At 37.0% G+C, this 22,330-nt stretch overlaps 1 protein-coding gene across 2 annotated transcripts; it reads right to left on the reverse strand.

The window, feature by feature from the left end:
- Nucleotides 1–53: 53 nt before the first annotated feature.
- On the reverse strand, nucleotides 54–20,018 carry LOC117422879 (polycomb protein SUZ12-like). Of its 2 annotated transcripts, none has more exons than XM_058989735.1 (16): nucleotides 19,098–20,018; nucleotides 17,313–17,359; nucleotides 16,846–16,910; nucleotides 7,379–7,447; nucleotides 7,116–7,165; nucleotides 6,771–6,856; nucleotides 6,300–6,531; nucleotides 5,758–5,860; nucleotides 5,203–5,308; nucleotides 4,777–4,954; nucleotides 4,163–4,251; nucleotides 3,901–4,044; nucleotides 3,500–3,657; nucleotides 2,863–3,061; nucleotides 2,608–2,681; nucleotides 54–2,240 (listed from the first exon to the last, which is right to left on the reverse strand). In XM_058989735.1, the coding sequence occupies exons 1-16, from the start codon at nucleotides 19,303–19,305 to the stop codon at nucleotides 1,892–1,894; spliced, it is 2,157 nt and encodes a 718-aa protein (XP_058845718.1). In that variant the 5' UTR covers nucleotides 19,306–20,018; the 3' UTR covers nucleotides 54–1,891. The 2 variants fall into 2 exon arrangements, with proteins under 2 accessions (XP_058845718.1, XP_033893981.3); XM_034038090.3 differs by having other exon boundaries at nucleotides 2,602–2,681.
- Nucleotides 20,019–22,330: the final 2,312 nt, after the last annotated feature.

Consider the following 22,330-nt stretch of genomic DNA (forward strand, 5'->3'; position numbering starts at 1 on the left):
CCATTGGCGACAATGGAAAATATTACTTTTATTTTAAATAGAAAACATCAACATTTTCTATAACTCCTTTATTACAAAATTCATAACTTTAACATGGTGGTTTAACAATGTCGTTTCAGGATTTTTTTTTTTTTTTTTAATTGTGAAATAATTTGGCTGCCCTCCTCAACAAACTTGTGCAAAACAATACCAGTCATCCTTTTTGAAGCAATAAAAGCATAATTAGCTTGCTTAAGAAATGACACAAGCAATAACCATAGAACTAAGTTTCCTCAAACCAAATCTACGTTTTTACATATGTGCACAGCTTTAGCAAATTAAAGCAACAGTTAAAAGCTTTTGTCGCAATCCTTCAAAATATAATTTGAAGTTCAGTTACACCTCTATAGCTGGCAAATCAATAGGGTCACAAAAAAAAAGAAAAGCTGCAGTTTACCCCCTTTGCCCGTTAAACTGTCATACATTTAACTTAAACACACTTCTTAAATATACTTCATTAACAGCTGCAAACCATTGTAGTGAAATACAGATACCACAAGGTTCCCTTTACAAGCTGAAGTAGTAATTTGTAGACATCAGTAAAAACAAATTCAGGCTTAAGCATGATATGAAATGAAAAATCACATTGCGAGTTTTATCAATGTGTTCTATAGGCTCAGAAAAAAAGGGTTACCTGCAGCTTTTAAAAACCAAGGAATGAAGCAGAAACATAATTAAAATACCGTAAGAGCAGCATTTCTTTTGTTTATCTTTTAAATACAAATACGAGAATGTTATTTAATGGTAGTCACAAAAAAAACAATTCTAAAAAAAAATGAGGTGAGAATGTCACTCGACCACAGTGCATGCCAGGTTAAAACCAGTATCACCGACACTGCACTAGTAGTAAAAACCACTTTTCCATTGGAAAATCTGTAAACAATTGCATGAATAATAAACATGGTTCTTGTATGCAGTTAAATACTGCTAGAAGTATATTTTCTGTTAGTGTCTGCAGTAAATACCCTGTGTGTTAAACAGACAGACCACAGAATACTTGCATATAGAGTGAACAACATTTCTGGTCCAGTCTTGCAGTGCATTTTTCCTTAGAAAGTGGCAGCTCCACTGCCCTGCCACTGCCAGGGTAGGAGCTCTGTTCAACTACAATACAAAAAAATGAAAACATGTTTGTGTAAAGTACTGTACTAGCAATTCTATGAATTTGAAGTTAAAAAAAAAAAAACCTACTGCTGACCAACTGTATGTAGGTTCAAGTTTTAATAACACACCGGCCAAGCAATGCATCACTCACGTAACCAAAAAAAAATGTAAAAAATTGCCAGCAAAAAAAAAAAAAAAAAAGTCAGAAAAAACACCTTTCTAAAATCAAAATATATTTATATATAAAAGAAAGTATTTCCAAACAGGCACCCAGGACAAGACAAGTGCTAATATACATGAAACAAATCAAAGGGCTGTTACAGTTAACAGCAAAGCACACTTTACAAATTGTGCATTTCATTATGATAAATTACTTTCTGTAGTTCAATATGATATATTACATGAAAACCGCCTGTATGTAATACATGTTTAGTAACCAGTTTGAACATTCCTACAATAAATAGAAGCAAAACCAGCTATGGTCCTAAACGGTTTTAGTGTATTCATATCAAAATACAAGTGACTATTTATATTTATATATATATAAAAACACACACACACACAATCAGTGTCTGTGTTGATTTGTAGCAAACAGCAGTACAACTTTACAGCCCAACATTGATTTTTATATACTTGATACCTAGTGCCTGTTTGGAATCTGTTTTTCAATATTTGACTTATTTATTCTTCTTTAATTTAGAACGACCCCCCAGCGCTCCAATGTTTCAGTCTATAAAGTCCTGTGGTTTCAGAGTTTCTGTCGTTTGTTCTGTTTTGGAACTCCTGAGGCAGAAATGTCAGTTTCAGAAATCCTCTCGCTTGTGGGGGTCTCGATGCCGCTGCCGTTTTCCCAGTTTGGTTCATCGGTGGGCGCCGGGCTCGTTTTTTCTGCCAGCTCATCCTTTTCAAGCCTTTGTTGCATTTCCCGAAGTCTGGCCATTGCTTTGTCAATGGTGACTATGCTGACAAGGTTGAAGTCGTGCATGCTGACCAGGTGAAGCAGAAAGTTCCGACACAAATTCTTTTCGTTTATCTGTTGCCCACACTTTTCAACAAACTGCATGCAGGCCTGGTTCATTTGATTGTCGGCAATGAATCTGAGCAAAAAAATAAATAAAAAAAAAGAACGATGTAGGCATATATTATAGTTCTCTCAATACAAGGACATCAAGACTAGAGCTTACTTCTGGAGCTCTACATCTATAAGCAGCAAGAGTCCCACTTAAGGCAGGCACTGTAAAACACTTTGTAAGACTGTCCAGTGTTTGGGATACATTGTTAGACAAACCACCGTATACACTTGAATTGGATTTGACTTTGATATAGAGATATAGATCTAGATATGTGATGTGCAAAAGGTAACAGCTGTTAAAGTATCCTTATTAAATTATTTGAAAATATGATAAATGGCATTAGATAACCTATTTATAAACGTGCGAGGATGTATCAATAACATACCCGTACTTCATAACGTGAAGGTTCCAGAGTTTCATGACTTCCTTCTCTCCTTCATTCACATCCGTGAACTCTTCAATTTGCTGCAGAAAAATAAAATCAATTACTGTTAAGTATTGGCTGTATACACTTCCCAGGTAGCATTTTGAACAGAGAATGGGGTTAGATAAGCGACTTTATCCCTTACATAAATATGACATGTAACAATTATATATAAATATGGCATTGAGCAAGTGCTGGTAAATAACAGAACCCTTTACTTACAGTGATGGTTTTCTCTCTCAGCCACTCTGGGTCCTTCTCATCCTCACTGTCCACCTCCATTTCCTGCGGACGGAGAGGCAGGCAGGCGTCGCTGTGGAAATACAGCCGGTTGTGTCCGCTGATGTACGTGCGCTGCTGCTCCATCTCCCCATCTTCAGATTCCAGGAACTCGGACAGGCTGGGTTTTGTGCGCTTCGGCCTGAAAATCCAATCAAATAGAGGATTCTTTATGATAAAAGCATTGGGTTGAAAGCAACAGATCTCTTCTCGTTTGGGAGGGGAGAAGCAGTTTATTCAACAAGCCACTTCAGTATAAAATGTTGAAAAATAAAACATGCACAACTTAGTGAAAAATGAACATTACCCTCAATTGGCAGTATGTACCTAAATTAACAGTATTCTAGTTTTATTGTTGGCAACAACTGATCTTTTATTGCATTATAAAGTGATGAATATAGATTTATTACAAACAGGTATCCCTGCTAGAATAGGGGTATTCACATTTCTAATAATGCGTAGAGGTGGGAGAGGGCGTCTGCTAAGAAATAAATAATAATAATAACAAATTGCTCAAGATTGAAATGGGTGGCAATGTAACTGTGCATGAGGTTTTTACTATGCCAACATATTCCCTCACCGGCAAACAAGGATGTGTGTGACTGGCGTTCTCTTCACTGGCCCATTACGGCTGAAGGCAAATCCTGGCTGACTGTGAATATCCTGAGGATTTCCTACATATGAGCCATCATAACACTCGTTGATAGAAACATCTATCCTAGCACCCTTTGGATGAGGCTGCAATACAAAACGAAGTTACCATCACACAAATACAAATAAAGCATGACCTGGGGTATATTCTTCAACTGAACTTGACTGCGAGCAGAACAGAACACAGTTGTATAATATCACAAAGTGGTATGTCAAAGTCCAAACGTGTTTCAGCGACTTCTGACTATCTGGCGCATTGAGCTTTCTCTGTGGATTGCGGTCCACTTGTTCTGCTAAGGCCGGGGAAGTAGACACTATGGAAATGCTTACCACATAGTTAAAGATAAACCTGCTGTGGCAGAGTTTGAGGTGTTTGAGTAGGCTGTATAGCTTGCGGCAGTTCAGTGTGCACCAAGGACAATGCAAGTCATCTCTTGCTTCCGTCTGTTGCCTTGTGTTGTTGTTATAAAGGAACTAAAAAACACAAGCACACCATCAAACTAAACACATTGACCATTGACACTGGTATGAATGCATCAAACACAAAGCTCAGAACTAGCCTTCACAGCCAACATGGAACTATACGACTCACCTGATAAAATATTCGTAGCTTCTGTCGAGGCTCACATAAAATCTGTTCCCTTCTTACCTGAAGGTCTGTAGTAAGTGAATCTTTAACAGCTTTTAAAACAGAAAAAAAGGAAGGTTAAGATCACGTATCGTATCGAGTTTGTAGATTGCAATTCTTTGGAAAACGAGCTCTGCGTTTATAAAAAAAAAAAAAAAGTTTAATGCAATAAAAATGGACAAAACTAGACCTAGATTGTCCACATCTCTGTTTATTTATTTAGCAGACGCCTTTATCCAAGGCGACTTACAGAGACTAGGGTGTGTGAACTATGCATCAGCTGCAGAGTCATTTACAGTTACATCTCACCCGAAAGACGGAGCACAAGGAGGTGAAGTGACTTGCTCAGGGTCACACAATGAGTCAGTGGCTGAGGTGGGATTTGAACCGGGGGACCTTGGTTACAGGCCCTTTTTTCTTTAACCACTGGACCACACAGCCTCCTATAGAAACTTCCTTTTACACTTTATATATCCAGTTCTACATCACTGTAGATTTGGTACCTGCTTGGACAATGTACATGTCAAAGCTGTAAGAAGAAAATAAAATAAAATGAAGACTGGCAATCTTAGTCTTACCTATTGCCTGTGTCGGCTTGAGAGAGCTTGGCTTGCTTTCGAGAGTGGCAGTGTCTGAATTACGAGTTGCGAGAGGTTTGGCAACAGGCGCAGTAGATTTATCATTAGTTTCTCCTGCCCACCGCAGAGTGAACTGGAGCGTAGGACCCTGAGAGAATGTTTCAAAAGGTGGCAGCCTCTGAAATAGAACAAAAAATAACTTATTTTTTTCTTCTTGAAAGCATGGAAATGTGAATTAAATTAGTTTAAAAAAAAAAAAAAAAAAAAGTATTTAAAATCATCCTAGAATTAATTTACCAAATAGTGTGTCTGGAAATGTTGACTCAAAACCAAAAACAACTCTTAAAATCTGAACCCTCATCCCTCACCATCAGCCAAAAAAGACAAAGTATTAAGTGCTACACTATGATACCAGCCAACCACTACCTTTCCATCAAGAATGGTTTCCCATGTAGCTCTTTTTTTGCTCACAGGACATTCTTCCATCTCCTGCATTGATACTTCATATTCCCCATCAAGGAGCTGCAAGCGCCTGCAAATAAAGCATTAGTGTTTTAGGAATATACTTGTTTTGTTTTTTTTGTAAAACATTTTTATAACATTTAAGTGTCCTTTACCTTTATTATAAAATAAAAAATGTCTTCGCTCAGCCTTTTAAAATATCAAGCACTTAGGAAATTCAAGATGCGCAAGATTTCACTGATTATTAGAAAATAGACATCCACCTTGAGTAAAACAGACTAATGCAAAACACTTTCCACATAACTCCTTAAATTCTTGATAAAAGCACAACTGAATTTTGGATTTTAAAATAGCATTATTTCACAGAATTTGGATTGTCCTCCTGCTAGGACACAGCAACCTGTTCCAATACAGAATGATTAACCTCGTAGCAGATGTGCAGAAAAACACATTTCTTTGGATAGCTTCTTAATCATCATGTCAGAAACACAACTGGAAAAGCTATAGGAAGATATTTACCTATTTTTATCAAAGACTGTCATTTGTGCTACAAAGGTCTTCTCACCATCTTCATGATAAGAGGAGCTTCTCTTTTTTCGCGTTGGAAACTCTTCAATCACATCTAAAAGTAATAAATGTTATAATCTGTAAAAAGAACTCAAGCATTGTGCTCTATATGTTGTTGCTATGTGCAGGGTAACGAAACAAAATAACCGGTTTCAAATAACATAAGGGAGAGAAATTCTCATTTGTAAGCCTTCTTGTTATTTTATCAAGTTGAATGTTGTGCCCTATTGAATGTGGGTACTGGGTTTGGTGTTCTAGACATCTATCCATATAGAGGTACAATAGGTCACACTGCAGCACATGTTTGAGATCAGTTTCAATTGTTGAGACTGCAGCAGCTGCCATAAAACAAGGGCAGGTCGCATCTTCTTTAGATAGCTGATTTCGTAAGCTATCGTAGGCATGTCCTTCAAGTTTTAAAAAACGAACTGATCAAGCATTTATAAAGCAAATGCAAAGAACTAAAAGACGCTTGTTTCCTGCCTATTCCTTACCAATATTCTCATTCGTCTCTCCATTCATTAATCCATTCACATCCCGTTTTCCTGGCCATGTCACCCTGAACAGCAGCGAGTAGGATTTCACCATATGGCTGTTGCTAGGCTCAAACTCGTTGCTGGAGACAGCAAGGGAGGGTAAGGCTCCTGGTTTAGTTGGGCTGCTGTCAGGGTTCAAAGGCACCTGCTTTTTAGCCGTAGGCACTTGCTTGACAGGACAACTTACATCCTGAAATAAAAAAATAAAAAAATGTTTAAAAATATCAAAAGACATTTAAAAGGTTGTCTTAATGTGTCCGCTTAAGCTAGTGATAAAAAAGGAACCCTGACGGTTGTCCTAATTATAAAACTTAAATTAAGATTTAGAAGAGATGGAGACCAGGGGTCAAACCACTGTACTAGCTGACAAATGTATTTACATGTTATTACAAAAAAAAAAAAGAATGCAACAATGTAGAGATTTCTTACCTTCCGTTTTTTGTGGCAGACTTTGACAAGTAGCACCTCTAAGGCTACAGAGTTTTGTTCATTCTCAGAGTTTTGTGATGGCTTTTCTAAAAATAAATAAAATACAAAAATATAAATAAAAGGACAGCAGGTTGATAACAGTAACCAATTTTTTAATTTTTTACCCCTAGTGTTGTCTACCACTAGATGTCGGCTGAAAAAGTACCACAAATGTCCTTTGTTGTGGGTTTTATTTTAACATTCAAGTAAATAAATATCAGTCTGTGATGTGGATCTGACTTCCATCTCAAGAGCCAGCTGTCTACAGGTTGAGGAGGACAGGTAAATTAAACTGCACACACATACCATTTTCATGGTAGAAACCAGTAAACGTAAGTTGAAGATGTGAAGCCAAGCTGTAAAAATAAATAAAAAGTTACATTTAAAAGAATGCAGAGAGATGTTACAGTAAAATACTGCAGTTATTTATGTATGAATTTTCCATTATGCACTACAAGGCTTAGCACAATTCAATTTGGCACGAAAATAAAATAAAAACACTTATATGTAGTAATAAAATTACAGCTATACTATTGTGTTAACTGCTGCAGAATACAAACTATGCTTACGTGTGAGATTCCTGCTCTCCCCTCATCTTCTCTACTTTGAATAGCATATCATCCACTTTGAAGGACTTCCTAAAGTAGAAAAAGTAATTTCTGTAAGATGGTAAGGTTGGGTTATCAATGGCAACAGTTAGAAAGGTTCGAGTGCATTCAAAAGTTTAATGACCCAAGACCAAACCGAGCATGTGAGCGGAGCCGGACCAATGTGCTCCCGCTCCCACTCCAACTGTATTGCTTTTACATTTTAGATAACACATTTTAGTACTCAGTAAAGGGAGTGGCTCCCTGTGTGTAACGGTGTGTTGGTGTCAGAGAGCAAGCGAGTCCCTCCCTTGATAACTGAAATGTACCGACACTGAGACCCCCTCAGTGACACACAATTAAAACATGTAATGCAGGTTTAAAAAAAAAAAAAAAGAAATTTAAAAAAAAAAGGGGAGAGGAAGATCCAAGACCTTGTGGCAGGTCACCCAAGCCAGGTAAACTGTTAGTAGCCTTTGAGACTGAGCGGAATTAAAAGCACTGGAGTGGAGTGGACTGCGGAATTAAAAGCTGTGGAGCTGAGCGGATTCAAATATGATTGAGCAACGAGTGGGATTTTAGACCGCGCCACTCACATGCTCCGAGGTTAAACCCTTACAAATGTTTAGAACTATATAAAAAAGACATTTTTCACTTCTGAGGGTCTGCTGAATTATTACTACATATTTAATATTTCAACTTTGTGCACATTCCTTCATTTTCATCTATTAATAAATACACGGTTGTCTCAGAAATAAAAATTGGAAAAAAATAGAAAAGCTTGGAAGGAACCTAAAGCCTCTTGAAAACAAGGTGATCCATCTGCCTTCAGTGGTGATCCTGTATTAAGGGTATATTTCAAACAAACAAGGTGGAATCTGACACCAAACGGGAAACACAGTCAAGATAATTAGCCATAATGTAACCTTGGCAACTTTGTACATGAAAATACCTTGTTAACAAAACAGCCAGCCAAAACATGACGCTACTTAATTAAAAGCACCTTGTTCCTCCGACTGCAGTACCACTTAAAACCGCTTGGCAGTGCATGATTTATTTATTTTATTTAACAGTGTTAAACTATATATATAGTGTTAAACTATATATATATAAATATATATATATTGTTTTCAGTTGCATTTCAGATAAAGTACCTACTCATTCTTGTTTTAAAAAGATTGCAACTAAGAAACACAATGACTGAATTTCATCCTTGAGTGGGTTTACAAATCCACAAATATTCCTAAAATTACACATCTTCATTCAGGCATGGAAAACAAAACTTGGAAAATGCTCAGATAACCAAATAGTATAACCCTCAACAACAAACAGTGATAGAGCTTTTGTAGTATAGCCATCGTATTGTCCACAACCACACATGAAACCAATTCATCCAAAAAACGTGGAAAGTAGCATTCACTTAAATTGTGATTTTGCCTAATAAGCCGTAAAAGGTTGGATATTTCTTACTCTCAGTATTCTACAAGAATGCAGGATGTTCTACCAAGAGCCAATCCTGTACTCATGAGCTGTAAAGACAGAGGACTTCCAACAAACCTAAAACTGATAAGCATATACAGTACTGTGCAAAAGTTTTAGGCAGGTGTGAAAAAATGCTGTAAAGTAAGAATGCTTTCAAAAATAGACATGTTAATAGATTATATTTATCAATTAACTAAATGCAAAGTGAGTGAACAGAAGAAAAATCTAAATCAAATCCATATTTGGTGTGACCACCCTTTGCCTTCAAAACAGCATCAATTGTTCTAGGTACACTTGCACAAAGTCAGAGATTTTGTAGGCATATAGTCAGGTGTATGATCAAACAATTATACCAAACAGGTGCTAATGATCATCAATTCAATATGTAGGTTGAAACACAATCATTAACTGAAACAGCTGTGTAGGAGGAATAAAACTGGGTGAGGAACAGCCAAACTCAGCTAACAAGGTGAGGTTGCTGAAGACAGTTTACTGTCAAAAGTCACACACCATGGCAAGACTGAGCACAGCAACAAGACACAAGGTATTTATACTGCATCAGCAAGGTCTCTCCCAGGCAGAAATTTCAAGGCAGACAGGGGTTTCCAGATGTGCTGTCCAAGCTCTTTTGAAGAAGCACAAAGAAACGGGCAACGTTGAGGACCGTAGACGCAGTGGTCGGCCAAGGAAACTTACTGCAGCAGATGAAAGACACATCATGCTTACTTCCCTTCACAATCGGAAGATGTCCAGCAGTGCCATCAGCTCAGAATTGGCAGAAAACAGTGGGACCCTGGTACACCCGTCTACTGTCCGGAGGTCTGGTCAGAAGTGGCCTTCATGGAAGACTTGCGGCCAAAAAGCCATACCTCCGATGTGGAAACAAGGCCAAGCGACTCAACTATGCACGAAAACACAGGAACTGGGGTGCAGAAAAATGGCAGCAGGTGCTCTGGACTGATGAGTCAAAATTTGAAATATTTGGCTGTAGCAGAAGGCAGTTTGTTTGCCGAAGGTTGGAGAGCGGTACACAACTGCAGGCAACAGTGAAGCATGGTGGAGGTTCCTTGCAAGTTTGGGGCTGCATTTCTGCAAATGGAGTTGGGGATTTGGTCAGAATTAATGGTCTCCTCAATGCTGAGAAGTACAGGCAGATACTTATCCATCATGCAATACCATCAGGGAGGCATCTGATTGGCGCCAAATTTATTCTGCAGCATGACAACGACTCCAAACATACAGCGAAAGTCATTAAGAACTATCTTCAGCGTAAGGAAGAACAAGGAGTCCTGGAAGTGATGGTATGGCCCCCAGAGGGCACTGATCTCAACATCATCGAGTCTGTCTGGGATTGCATGAAGAGAGAGAAGCAAATGAGGCTGCCTAAATCCACAGAAGAACTGTGGTTAGTTCTCCAAGATGTTTGGGCCAACCTACCTGCCGAGTTCCTTCAAAAACTGTGTGCAAGTGTACCTAGAAGAATTTATGCTGTTTTGAAGGCAAAGGGTGGTCACACCAAATATTGATTTGATGTAGATTTTTCTTCTGTTCACTCACTTTGCATTTTGTTAATTGATAAATAAACTATTAACATGTCTATTTTTGAAAGCATTCTTACTTTACAGCATTTTTTCACACCTGCCTAAAACTTTTGCATAGTACTGTATATATTATTATTATTATTATTTTTTATTTCTTAGCAGACACCCTTATCCAGCGCGACTTACAATTGTTACAAGATATCACATTATACAGATAACACATTATTTTTACATACAATTACCCATTTATACATTTGGGTTTTTACTGGAGCAATCTAGGTAAAGTACCTTGCTCAAGGGTACAACAGCAGTGTCCCCCACTGGGGATTGAACCCACAACCCTCCGGTCAAGAGTCCAGAGCCCTAACCACTACTCCACACTGCTGCTCCATATCCACCAGAACTCAAGAGGTTCAGTTTTATAAAACTACTAATTTTACATAGAAAAATCTAGCAATTCAATTCCTACAAACAGCCTCTTCTCTTTAAAAGGGATACTTTGGAGTAACCGATGGTTACTAAAAATGTAATGCAAATTGCAGTGGCGTTAATGTCTCCCGACAATCAGTTTGAGAAAAAACTAAAATATGCTTTATTCATTCTTTGAGTGCTATTCAGTGTAGTGCAAGTCTAAAATGGTCCTTAAATACATATATAAAATTCTTGAACATTTCATATGAAGATATTACAATTTTAATATGGGTTTATTTATTAAAAAAAAAAAAAAAAAAAAGCTTGGCAGCACAGAATGGATTCAGTTGCAGATTTAAAAAATAAAATAAATGCGTTTTGGAATTCAGTTTCACTTTTTACATGTGGTCACTTCACATAACCGCCCTGTTTAACCATGTTAAATAAAAGGAAACGAGAAAGCAAGGAATTATTATTATTATTAATTTCTTAGCCGACACCCTTATCTAGGGCAACTTACAATTGTTACAAGATATCACATTATTTTTACATACAATTACCCATTTATACAGTTGGGTTTTTACTGGAGCAATCTAGGTAAAGTACCTTGCTCAAGGGTACAGCAGCAGTGTCCCCCACCTGGGATTGAAACCACAACCTTCCAGTCAAGAGTCCAGAGCCCTAACCACTACTCCACACTGCTGCCAGCTTGTTGTTTCGGTCTCAGGTAAACACACACTGTGCAAAAAAACCTGTCTGATTACTTTGGCATAGACTGAGAAAACACAGCATGATCTGTTATTGAAATGCTAGGTTGTAAAATGACCAAATAGTGGATTACAGTGCTTTGTTTTGCAATCATTTCCACTCAATCTGTGTATAGTATGCATACAGCAGTACTGTGCTGTGATAGGATGTTTGGACACATCTGATGGACCCCTGGAACCTATTCAATCACATATGAGACAGGTTCTACTGCATTCTAGTTCTGTAGTACTGTACTGACACTCATCTGCACTGACTTGCTTTTTCCTCATTACAATCTTCGGGATGAGCTGGAACAAATACAAAATGTCTTTCACACAGTACATTTGATGGAAGAGATTTGCCCACAATAAAACTCAAAGCCTTTAGTATCAGTTGAGTTAATTTCAAAACTTGAAAAGAACACTGTAACAAAGACATATTAATAATCTTTATTATACAGTCTAGCTTACATTATAACAAACCCCCCTAGGACCTGGAGAAATGTTCATTATATCAGGTTGTTCACTATAATAGGGTTTAGCAATTTGATGCATCAGAATAATACATCTTTATACGGTAGTTCTTTCAAGACAACTTCACATTGATCCACATTTAAACTGTATATTTAAAAGAAAACAGTAAAGAATTAAAAATAAAAAAGTACACTTCCATGCTGAAAACAGTAATTACGTGCCCTTTCTCTTGAAAAACATATCCAGCGTAGATTGCTTCATATTTTTCTCAATGCACGCTGTTTCAATCTTGTTACTTCCTCACACCTGTTGCCATGGTTGCAGTTTGTGTTAAGATGGCAATGGGATTGCACACATCACACATGATTCGCACTACAATAGGTTATCTGTGAATCAGCCTTACCTTCGAATTAGCCTACCAAGGTCTTTGTTTTCACTGAGATAATAACACATTCACACTGGAGAAAGTTCAGTGTCAGTCACTACCAAGATCGCTTTATCCAGGTAGATTTGGTAAAAGTGATCGTTCTCGTTCTAATAGTTAATTTCCATTAAAAAAAAAAACATGTTATTGCTGCTTGGATCCTTAAAAAAGTGGGTTCTTTATAGTGAAGTTAGACTGTATATACATTTTTTAATTTTGTTATGCTTATCAATGCCAAATGGAAACCAGCAGGCTGTGTGAGAACAATTCATTTAGAAAGACAATTGTGTGGATTTTTTAGATTGCTGTACACACTACAGTAATTCTCTACAATTAAATAGATGACTTATTCTTTCAAATTTACATTATCTTTGCAAAAAGCATTAAGGTGATCCACATTCAGAATACCTAGTTCATAAAATCTTAATCTTTCAAGTTAACAAAACTTATCACATCACCAAAAAAGCACCAAAAACAACTCCCTAACATACAAGAATGACACAACAAAACTGTCAAATACTTGATTAGAACTATTTAAAGCAAATGGTGATTTAATGGCCATCAATTCATATTGCTTGTAGTTCATTTAAAAAATCACCCAGATACACAGCAGGAGATGTTGCTTCATCCACAACTTAGAAATTTAATGAAGCCACATTTCTTCACATTGGTGTTTGTAAAAACAAAATGTACTTCACCTTAATGTTTAACCTTTGTGGGGAATTCTACAGTTACAAAATACATATTTATAAACAAACTACTTTACTCTAAAAGCAATGCATTGTTAGTCAACAGCTGAACACATAACACCTAAGCTTCATTAAGGGCTGTTAAATACTGCAACAAGGAGGTTGTCTGTGACCATGAGTGATTTTAGGATTGGTTATTCTGTGCAAAATTAACACCTAACGTGTATAACACCCCATAGTTCTGCATTGTTTTTACATATTTAAAAAAGGTAGTTTCATTGTTTTTAAGCCCATGTTGGAAAGCTCTAGTTTCCTGTTTAACAATAAACAAAAAAGGGACCCATTTTGAGTTTTGTTTTGCTTCCTCTTCCTGCCTAATAATATGTTTGCCCTCGTGAACTTCTTATTCCACAGCAATCTAAAACCTTGTGCTCTAATATGACATGCTTTTCTGTTTGTCCCATGACAAGAGAATAGTGTTACGGGCATTCGAGCCAGAAAAATAGGTCCACATAATCCCAACCTATAATGATTACGATTTTTTTCCTTTGTGTACTTTTTGTATTTGTTTTATTTCACACATAAAGTATTTCAATTACAAGTCTACAAGGTATAATCAATTTCAAATTTATAAAACCCAAACCTATACATACAATGTCCAACACAAAATCGTTTTTTGAAGTTTAATTCTGAAAGGCTGTACTACTTTTCCCCCCAAATAGAATTTCAAGAGTTAGTTTAAATATTCACAAAAGCAGGGCTGAAAGACAAAGCAATTAACACCTTTTAATAAGTACACCTAAATTGTTTCTTCACTTTAACCAATGCATGGAAATTCATAGATCTAGCAAAAGTTTCCAATACATTTATACTGGATTTATAAAATGACGACAAAATAAATAAATAAATATTCACCTGGGCAATAAATGAAAAACATTTGTATTTCATTTAAAACAACAAGTAGAGAATTTGCAACCTTACTAGTATAATTGAACTCTCTTAAATTACAACCATAAAAATGAACATTGATGGTTCTTGTAGCCTGGACAAACACAATATCACTGAATTAAACCACCACATCATTACACTATTTTCTTTTTATATACAGTATTTGTTTTTTAGTTTTTATTTACTCCAAAGCATCTAAACAAAGCAACAATATATCTTTCCACATAACTGTTACTTCCATTACACACCACAAGACTAGCATTATATCCATAAAGGGCTGAACAACTACTAATCATGGAACGAGATGCTGGTGTAAGTGTAAAACCTGTGATTGAAATCCACACAGCAGACTGACCACCATCAAGCTTTGACCAAAAAGAGCACTACAAGGACATCAGACTTACTTTGAAGTCTTTTACCATTAAAGATAAAACATCACATCACGTCAGACCCCGCTTTCTTTGCTACATCTTAGTCTGTAGAAGACAGTTACAATAACATTTAAAAGATCATCTATCAATGTTCAGTGTTTCTACTTGGTAAATTCAGCATAGCCTTCCAAATTAGTCAGGAGTACTTGGTCTTATGATTAAGGGCAACCAAAAAATATGTCTAGGCTTACATCTTTATGTACTTTAAAAGCTGTTAGTCTTTCTGAAAACAGTCAATTATTTCCCACTGTCCCTAGTTAAAACAGCATTGTAATTAACCACACAACTTTAGTATGTATATCTATTTGCACTAAAGTCTTCTTTTGGGCTACAGATGGGAATCTAGCTGAAGAAATATACTTAAATACTGTAGAATGCATCTTTGGACGTGAAAAACAAGAAAAAAGCTTGACATTCACAGGGTTCAAACCTTGGTTTCATGCCAGGTCAGACGTGAACATTTCCCAAACACTACATCAGTCTAACAATGCCCAATATTAAGCATAAAAAACACACACAAAAAAGGAATGCTTCATTTCCAACCAACAAACTACAATTTTAGGGGAAAACGTTTTCCTTTTCAATGTAATATTTGTTTAGGGCAGTTACATAAAATTGCTTCTGTGCACAGTTACAAATTAATTAAAAGCACTAGGTGCATTACGCCAAATCGTATATAGCAAACGTGATTGTGGCAACCAAAATTTAGAATTTAGTTAATCATTGCCACCATTTAAAATGCATACTGCTTAGAGATTTATAAATCCTTAATTTGTAAAACTAGAACTTAAAATGAGTTAGCTGAAACGTAAGCAACAACAGTGCAATATATAGTCCAACTCCTATTATCCTAGGCTTTCATCATTAACCAATTCAATACCCTATTCATCTAATTTAAGCCATTTTAACATTATTGTTATCCGAATGTCCATATACAAGACATTTAATTGTCAACTTAAAAGGCAATAAGGACAATTCAGCTGTTTCCAAGCTACCAGATGAAAGGAAAAAACAGGCACTCACACAAAGATATTTTCAATGTATTACTAATTTATCGTGCATTCATTTTAAAATGAAGGACTTATTTCGTAGCCTACATATATTGTCAACTTCCTATTTGTTTTTGAATAAAGAAACCACCCTATAATTTACTATTAACAGTCCAGTGCTCTTCATGATAATCACTCCATATACAATATTTATTACCTTGGTGCAGATACTTATTACATTGGTAACCACAAATAATTTACATAATGCCAAAGCAAAAAAAAAAAAAATGATGTCCAACACATTGCTTAGAGCCACTACTTAAACCTAAACAACAGAATACCAATAAATGATAGCAGTGGCTAAAGAAAACAGCTGCTGAAGCAATTAGAAAAATAAACTGTTGAGGCATCAATGAACGATGCATATTTAAATGTAGGCGTATGAATCCTACAGCTACAGTCCTGACCGGAGTGAAATTACTCAGGAACCGCATGACATCCAGTTATTACAATCCCTAAGCTTCAAACTGGGGGATTTCTTTTATCCTACCTGGGTGAAGTGTTGCTGCTGCCCCACACCACACACACATAGCACTGAAGCAGTCCATTACTTTTAAATCGGTACGTGCAGAATGTTTGGAGTACAGAATTAAAGAGAGTTCTTAATTTAAAGCTTAGGTAGAAAACTAAAACTGTACCATGTGCCCCAACACACAATCTGGTCAAAAGATACACATTTCCCCCTGTTATTAACTGCTCAAACTTATGCCTGGGGTGGCAAAATATTTCTCTTCTAAAGCAGCATGTGATAAATCATTTGGCTTGTTCTACGCCTCTTACATAACTGATGCAGAACATAGGGGACACTGCTTTGTCCACTGCTAGATTATTACACTTGGTGGACTACTTCAATTACATTCTCCACATTTGTACTTGCCTAGTAAACAGTCTTCAAAATCAGGAACTGTCATCACACAAACAACAAACTCAACATATTTGAACTACCCCTTGGTAAAAATATTGATTACATGCTTCATTGAACTGGCCATTAATACCTTTCAGGAGCAATCAAATTAACCAACAATATGTGAATACAGCATCAATTTAAAGGTTAACTTGCACATTAATATACTGCAAATCAGATCATTTCAACTTCTAAAAAAGCTAAGACCTCTGTACAAACTGTACATTTTAGATATTCCTTTAAACTGGACAATAATTTACACACAAGCAAAGCATTACACAAAACATGTACTTTAGATTTCATACAGCAGCACAGGCAATAAAGTACTGAAACAAACCCACTGTGTTTACCTTTTGACATTTCTTCTGGAATTTCTGTGAGACATATATGTGAGGGTTCTGTGCAAAAATATAGGCTGAAACAAGAGAAGTCAATTAGGAACAAGCTCTTTAGAGTTTTAAACATGACATGCTTTTACTGAGGAGTGCATTTAAATTATTCCCAGATTTCACAGTGATATGGCAAAGCAGCACACATTACAGCCTAATACATCACATGTAGCAAAGGAATAACTAAAGAAATTAAAGACCAAAGACACAGCCAATACAGCAGTTTGTAACTCAAAAGAACATTATCATTTTTAACTGATAGCTGGTCGTTTTCTGGTTTTTTTTTTTTTTTTTAATTTTCAGCACAGTTGTAACCTACCAAATCCTACATTGCTCAAGTTCATTAACAAAATTGTCTCAACTATATGTATTATAATTTATTTTTACATATAGCTCAATGGAGATCAAAAATCAACCAAGTTACTTACCGCTATAAGGTTCCTGGTTCGAAGAAATCTGTATATCTGAGTTGGTTCTGCAACATAAAACATAATTAACTGTTTGCAACACATTGCTACTACAAACCAGTTATATTATCTTAGCAGAATGTATTTAGTATAAAAACAACCAAAGCTAAAAAGTACAAGTTAAAACAAATGAACTAGCTAAATATTACATCTTTGAAAACCTTTAAATCTCAGATCCATTTCAAGCATGATTGTAAAACATGCAACATTACTGGGGTAAAAAGCATCTGCGGTTTGTACAGGGAACTTAAAAACATAAGCATATAACATGTGGGAAAGCTGATGTATATTAAGTGATTGGTACCAACATAAATCATACTGCCCAGATTTGTTTTTAGTGTCCGCTTCCTTAGACAAAGCTTTCCACACCCCTTTGTTCAGTATTATAAACCCCATTTCCGACACGTCAGGTCGATTTTAGGTGAATTATAATTACACGTTTGGAATTAACGGTTTCCCCAAATTTAACCAAAATGCCCCGTTAAAGATTAACCCAGCATAAGAAAAAAAAAATAGACAAAAAAGACAGCATTGACAAACAAAATACCACACCTCGATTTGTTATGCCTTTGACTAAAGACATATATTAAAGTAGAACCAAAGACTTTATTATTATTATTTCTGATATATATTTCAGAAGAAAGTTATAACAAGGTTTAAAGCTACAGACAATTTATATACATTTATTGCAGGCAGTTTGCATGGTTTTCATGCAAATCTAATGCTCCAATTTAGACTAAATGGTACTAGCCTGTTTGTTAATAATGCGTCAATTTTTACTTGGAAACAATAAATAAAACGCGTGAAAGATCAGTCTATAGTTGTAAACCCCCGAGTACAGTAGGTGGTAACTGGTGGCACGTCATGCAACTGTTTTACCAACACCTACTTCAATTATATGATACGTAACTGCTCAGAAACACATTTCTGAACCATATACACATTTCTCAAAATAGTACAGAACAAATTTACTTTTACAGCATTATAAATACTGAAGTCGGGGACATCTTGTGTGGGGTTATAGACTTTAAAACGGGCAGAAATAATACAATTAGATATAACTTGTTTTACATACTGTTTTTTGTTTTTTTTTTAATGTACACGAATTTCAGTTCGTAACTCAACTTCGACTGTACATCAAATATTTAATTACAGCTTCGTGACTTTTTTCTTCCTTATAAAGAACAAAATGCAATGACCCATAACATGAGTCTAGCGCACTGCCTTCTTTGTCACAAAATGACGGGCCCCGCGGGGTTACTGAATTTAAGAACTTTTGGCAGTTTTTGATTTGGTTATGTTGAAATAAATTATTTTACCTGTACTCATTTAGCTATTGAACTTAGTTTGCTGTAATATTTAATATGAAACAGAGAGACTGAACGTATAGGAAGCATTAATAGTACATTTTCACTTTACACATGTGCCTGCTACTTGTGTAAAAATCTCCTGCTGTACCAACCACAAAATACAAAGAAAATATGATACATCAAGAATGGAAGAAAACGTAAGATCGGCATACTTGTTTTTATATATATATAGTTCTTTCAAAACAGCAGTGCTTTTTTTTAAATATTATTTTATTTACTGTTTTGAAAACCCAACTGAACTGCAAAAAAAACAAGTTCAGAACATAAGTATTTATTCACCAAATACTTTGAAACCCACCAAGCCCTGCTTCGCGTTTATTTTAACCCTAAAAAGTTCAAGCCAGCCTTTTAGGACTAAAAAATGTGTTGTACTCACTCTCAAAGGCCTGCAGGAAAAGCTCGTGGTCGGCCTGAAGCTGCTCCATCTTCGGCTTCTTGACAGCGGGCATCACCGCCGCGGCTGAATGCGAGTACACGCCGCCGTTCGCTTTACCGCCGGGGCCTCCGGTACCAGCAGAACCGACACCGGGAGCTGATGCCGAGCCGACACCGCCGCCCCCAGCCCCGTGTTTCTGAGGCGCCATCGAACCAAACGAATAGACACACAACGCCTGTTTATAAATACAATTTTAAAAATAGATATCGAAACCTTTTTTTTTTTTTTTTTTTGTAATAATAATAAACGTGCGGACTTCTGTTTTTTTTTAACAGAAACTATGTGAATGTATTCCCCGCTTTAAACACACAAAAAGCCTACTTTTTTTGTCTCTCTTCAGAGCCAACTGTAACTAAGTCCTGACTCTATTCTGTGTTATCGACTGAGGAGAAGCCATGGGATTACACACAGGCGGTTTTAATTTAAATGGTGGAATTCAAATTACGGATCCCCCTGCGTTTTAAACGTACATGTTAGCCGGATTACGGTTTCGATACCTATTTACCTGGTTTTGAAAAACAAAATCATATCTAGCGGGGGGGGAAAAACACAAAATTTTTTAATCACGGCTCCCCCAGAAAATAAGAAGCCACACGAAACTCCGCTTAACCCCCCTCGCGCACGGAGCGCATCCTACACTCCTGCTCTCTCAGCTCCCGCCCCGCGGCTCTCAGCGGCGGCCTATCCGCATTGCGGGATTGGGAGATAGGGGACCGGGCTGGACACGGAGCGTCGTGAGTGGCTGGCCGGCTGCTCAGTCACACCGCGGCCTGGAGACAGGTTAGGTAGAGGCGAGGGAGTTTGCCGCTCGCGCTCCTTTTTTGCTCTTTGAAATGATTTTGCGGGAAACCGTGGTGGCCCCCCCGGTGCATCATGGGTGCCGCAGTGCCATGTATACACATCAGACTAGGGCTGACTTTATTTCACTTTACTGAAATCTGTTAGCTATTTGGGAGGGCGACTACCGAACTTGCTTGATTCTGTTTGGATTCCATCATAGTTACAACCTACAGTTTCACCTAAAGTAGCGCTGTCAGAGCATCGGTGCTCAAAATGTACGACTATGAAATGCCTACTGCAACGTTATACAAATATGTGCTAGTACTGCATTTATACACAGCAAAGCCTATTACATGGATAATTAAACGGGAAAATGTAAAATTACGATTTGCCTAGGTGCATATGCATTAATTTAACCGTGTATATTGTCATCTAATCTACACCTACCTGCATTACTCCCTGCTCGTCTCCAAGTCGAATTATTATTATTATTATTATTATTACATCTCTCTTGATTTTTTTGTTACACTGTTTTACTCCCCTGTCTCTTTCGCATGTCAAAACAAGGAGTTCACTCAAGATAAATTACATTTTTGAATTTAAACTGTATCCGAAATGGATGGCAAAATATTGTTTTCGTTTGACATCAAAAGGTGGGTGGGATGAAAAATTCAAATGAACTTCAAGTGATAGGTTTAATTCATTTAAAGCAATTTGGTTAACGCAGTATTGAAAAGGAAGGCAAAAATTAATCCAAGGGACCACAGTTGCGTCGCTTGGCCACCGGTGGCGCTGCGTGCTATGCTACAATCCTATTAGAAGTGAATGTAAATTAACCCTAACACAGAAACTCAATGTGGGTCCCTTGAGCGCTGTGTTGAGAGCAGATACCCGTCTTGTGGGTAATAATACGAGGGCAGGAGAGTCTGTATTATCTTACATGTGGGATGATGCATGACCCCTGCCTGCCCTCGAGGTAGCAGCAATAGAAGCTTTTCAGTCCAGGTTGCTATGGCAGTTTAATCCCCATTTGACCATTGCCTTATGAAAACTGAACCCTTCCCCTGCCTGGGGCCGGCGTGGAGCCGTGTTTGTCCTACTGAGATGTCGGATAAGGTTCTCGTTTAATTGGCTCTGCTTTGCTTTTTTTGTTTTTGTTTTTACATCACAGTGTAACCGGATGAAGTTTCTCCAGCTCCATGGCAACCGCCTGTACTCATCTTTCAATTAGCTGGGTTAATTAGTTCATTGTAATGTTAATATTATATTAAACCTTACTGACGCTATAATAGTACTAATAATTCAGGCATGTTAAAAACACGCAGAAGTTCCGAATATTTTGTAAATATTTCTAATGGTTTTTTTATTTTATATATTGTGTTTGCACATTGTAATTGTTTTATTTATTTTTTTGTTTGTTTTTTTATATACATTTCAATTTCCAGAAATGAAGCCTCGGTCTCAATGGGTAGATATCCTGTTTAAATAAATACAAATAACATGCAGAATCGTAACGTGAATTAGTACAGGGAACCATCCCAACCGTGATAGCTAGCGTCTGGATCAGACACTACTGTAGAGAATGACACAGTATCTCCGACGCTTGGTCACATAAACTGTTACAAACCTCGTCACAGCAGGTGTCTTTGTAAATATCTCGCCATCCCTGGAGGAAATCAAACCAAGCCCCGCACAGCCTGCACAGATGTGCAGAACGAAGTATCTTACAACGTCTTTTCACAAGACGATACACCAGGGCCAGATAGATAGACTGCCTCTTTTCTTATATACAGATTTGATTAGCGCAAGAGAAGGAGATTGATTAATCTGTGTACATTTTCACTGTGGCATTATTTGCCCAAAAGTTTACAGTTCATCAAAGTAGTTGTGCCTAACATCATCATCACAACACAACAACAACAACAACAACAACAACAATAATAAAATATTTGGTTAATGACAGGAAAGATACTGAAAGGGAGGGGACAATGTCACAGTGGGAGAATGACTTGAAGTGGCAGAATAAACGAAAGCGTGGTTTGCAAACGGATAATTCTTTAACCAAGCCAGCGCATTTTAAAACTGCACACATGACATCTGTGTAGCGAATGGAAGCCCCTGAAAGTGGGATTTTTTGTTGAAATTATTTTTTTTTAGCTGTAACCACTTTAAAACAATACGCGGTTAGCCACTGAGCAACTGAAAACGGTTCTCTAATCTGAATCTCACGTATTTCAGCAGCATTATTAGTGGGCTCTCCCACATCCAGAACGCCTTTCCCCGGCCGGATAGAGGCTAGCACAAAAATTAAACAAAGGGAATTACTGCAGTGCAAATACACGCAGAGCGTTGACATTTTAGATAGGCACACATTAATATTGCAGTGTAATTTA

The sequence above is a fragment of the Acipenser ruthenus genome, chromosome 17, assembly GCF_902713425.1.
Source record: "Acipenser ruthenus chromosome 17, fAciRut3.2 maternal haplotype, whole genome shotgun sequence".
Classification (NCBI taxonomy): Eukaryota; Metazoa; Chordata; class Actinopteri; order Acipenseriformes; family Acipenseridae; genus Acipenser; species Acipenser ruthenus.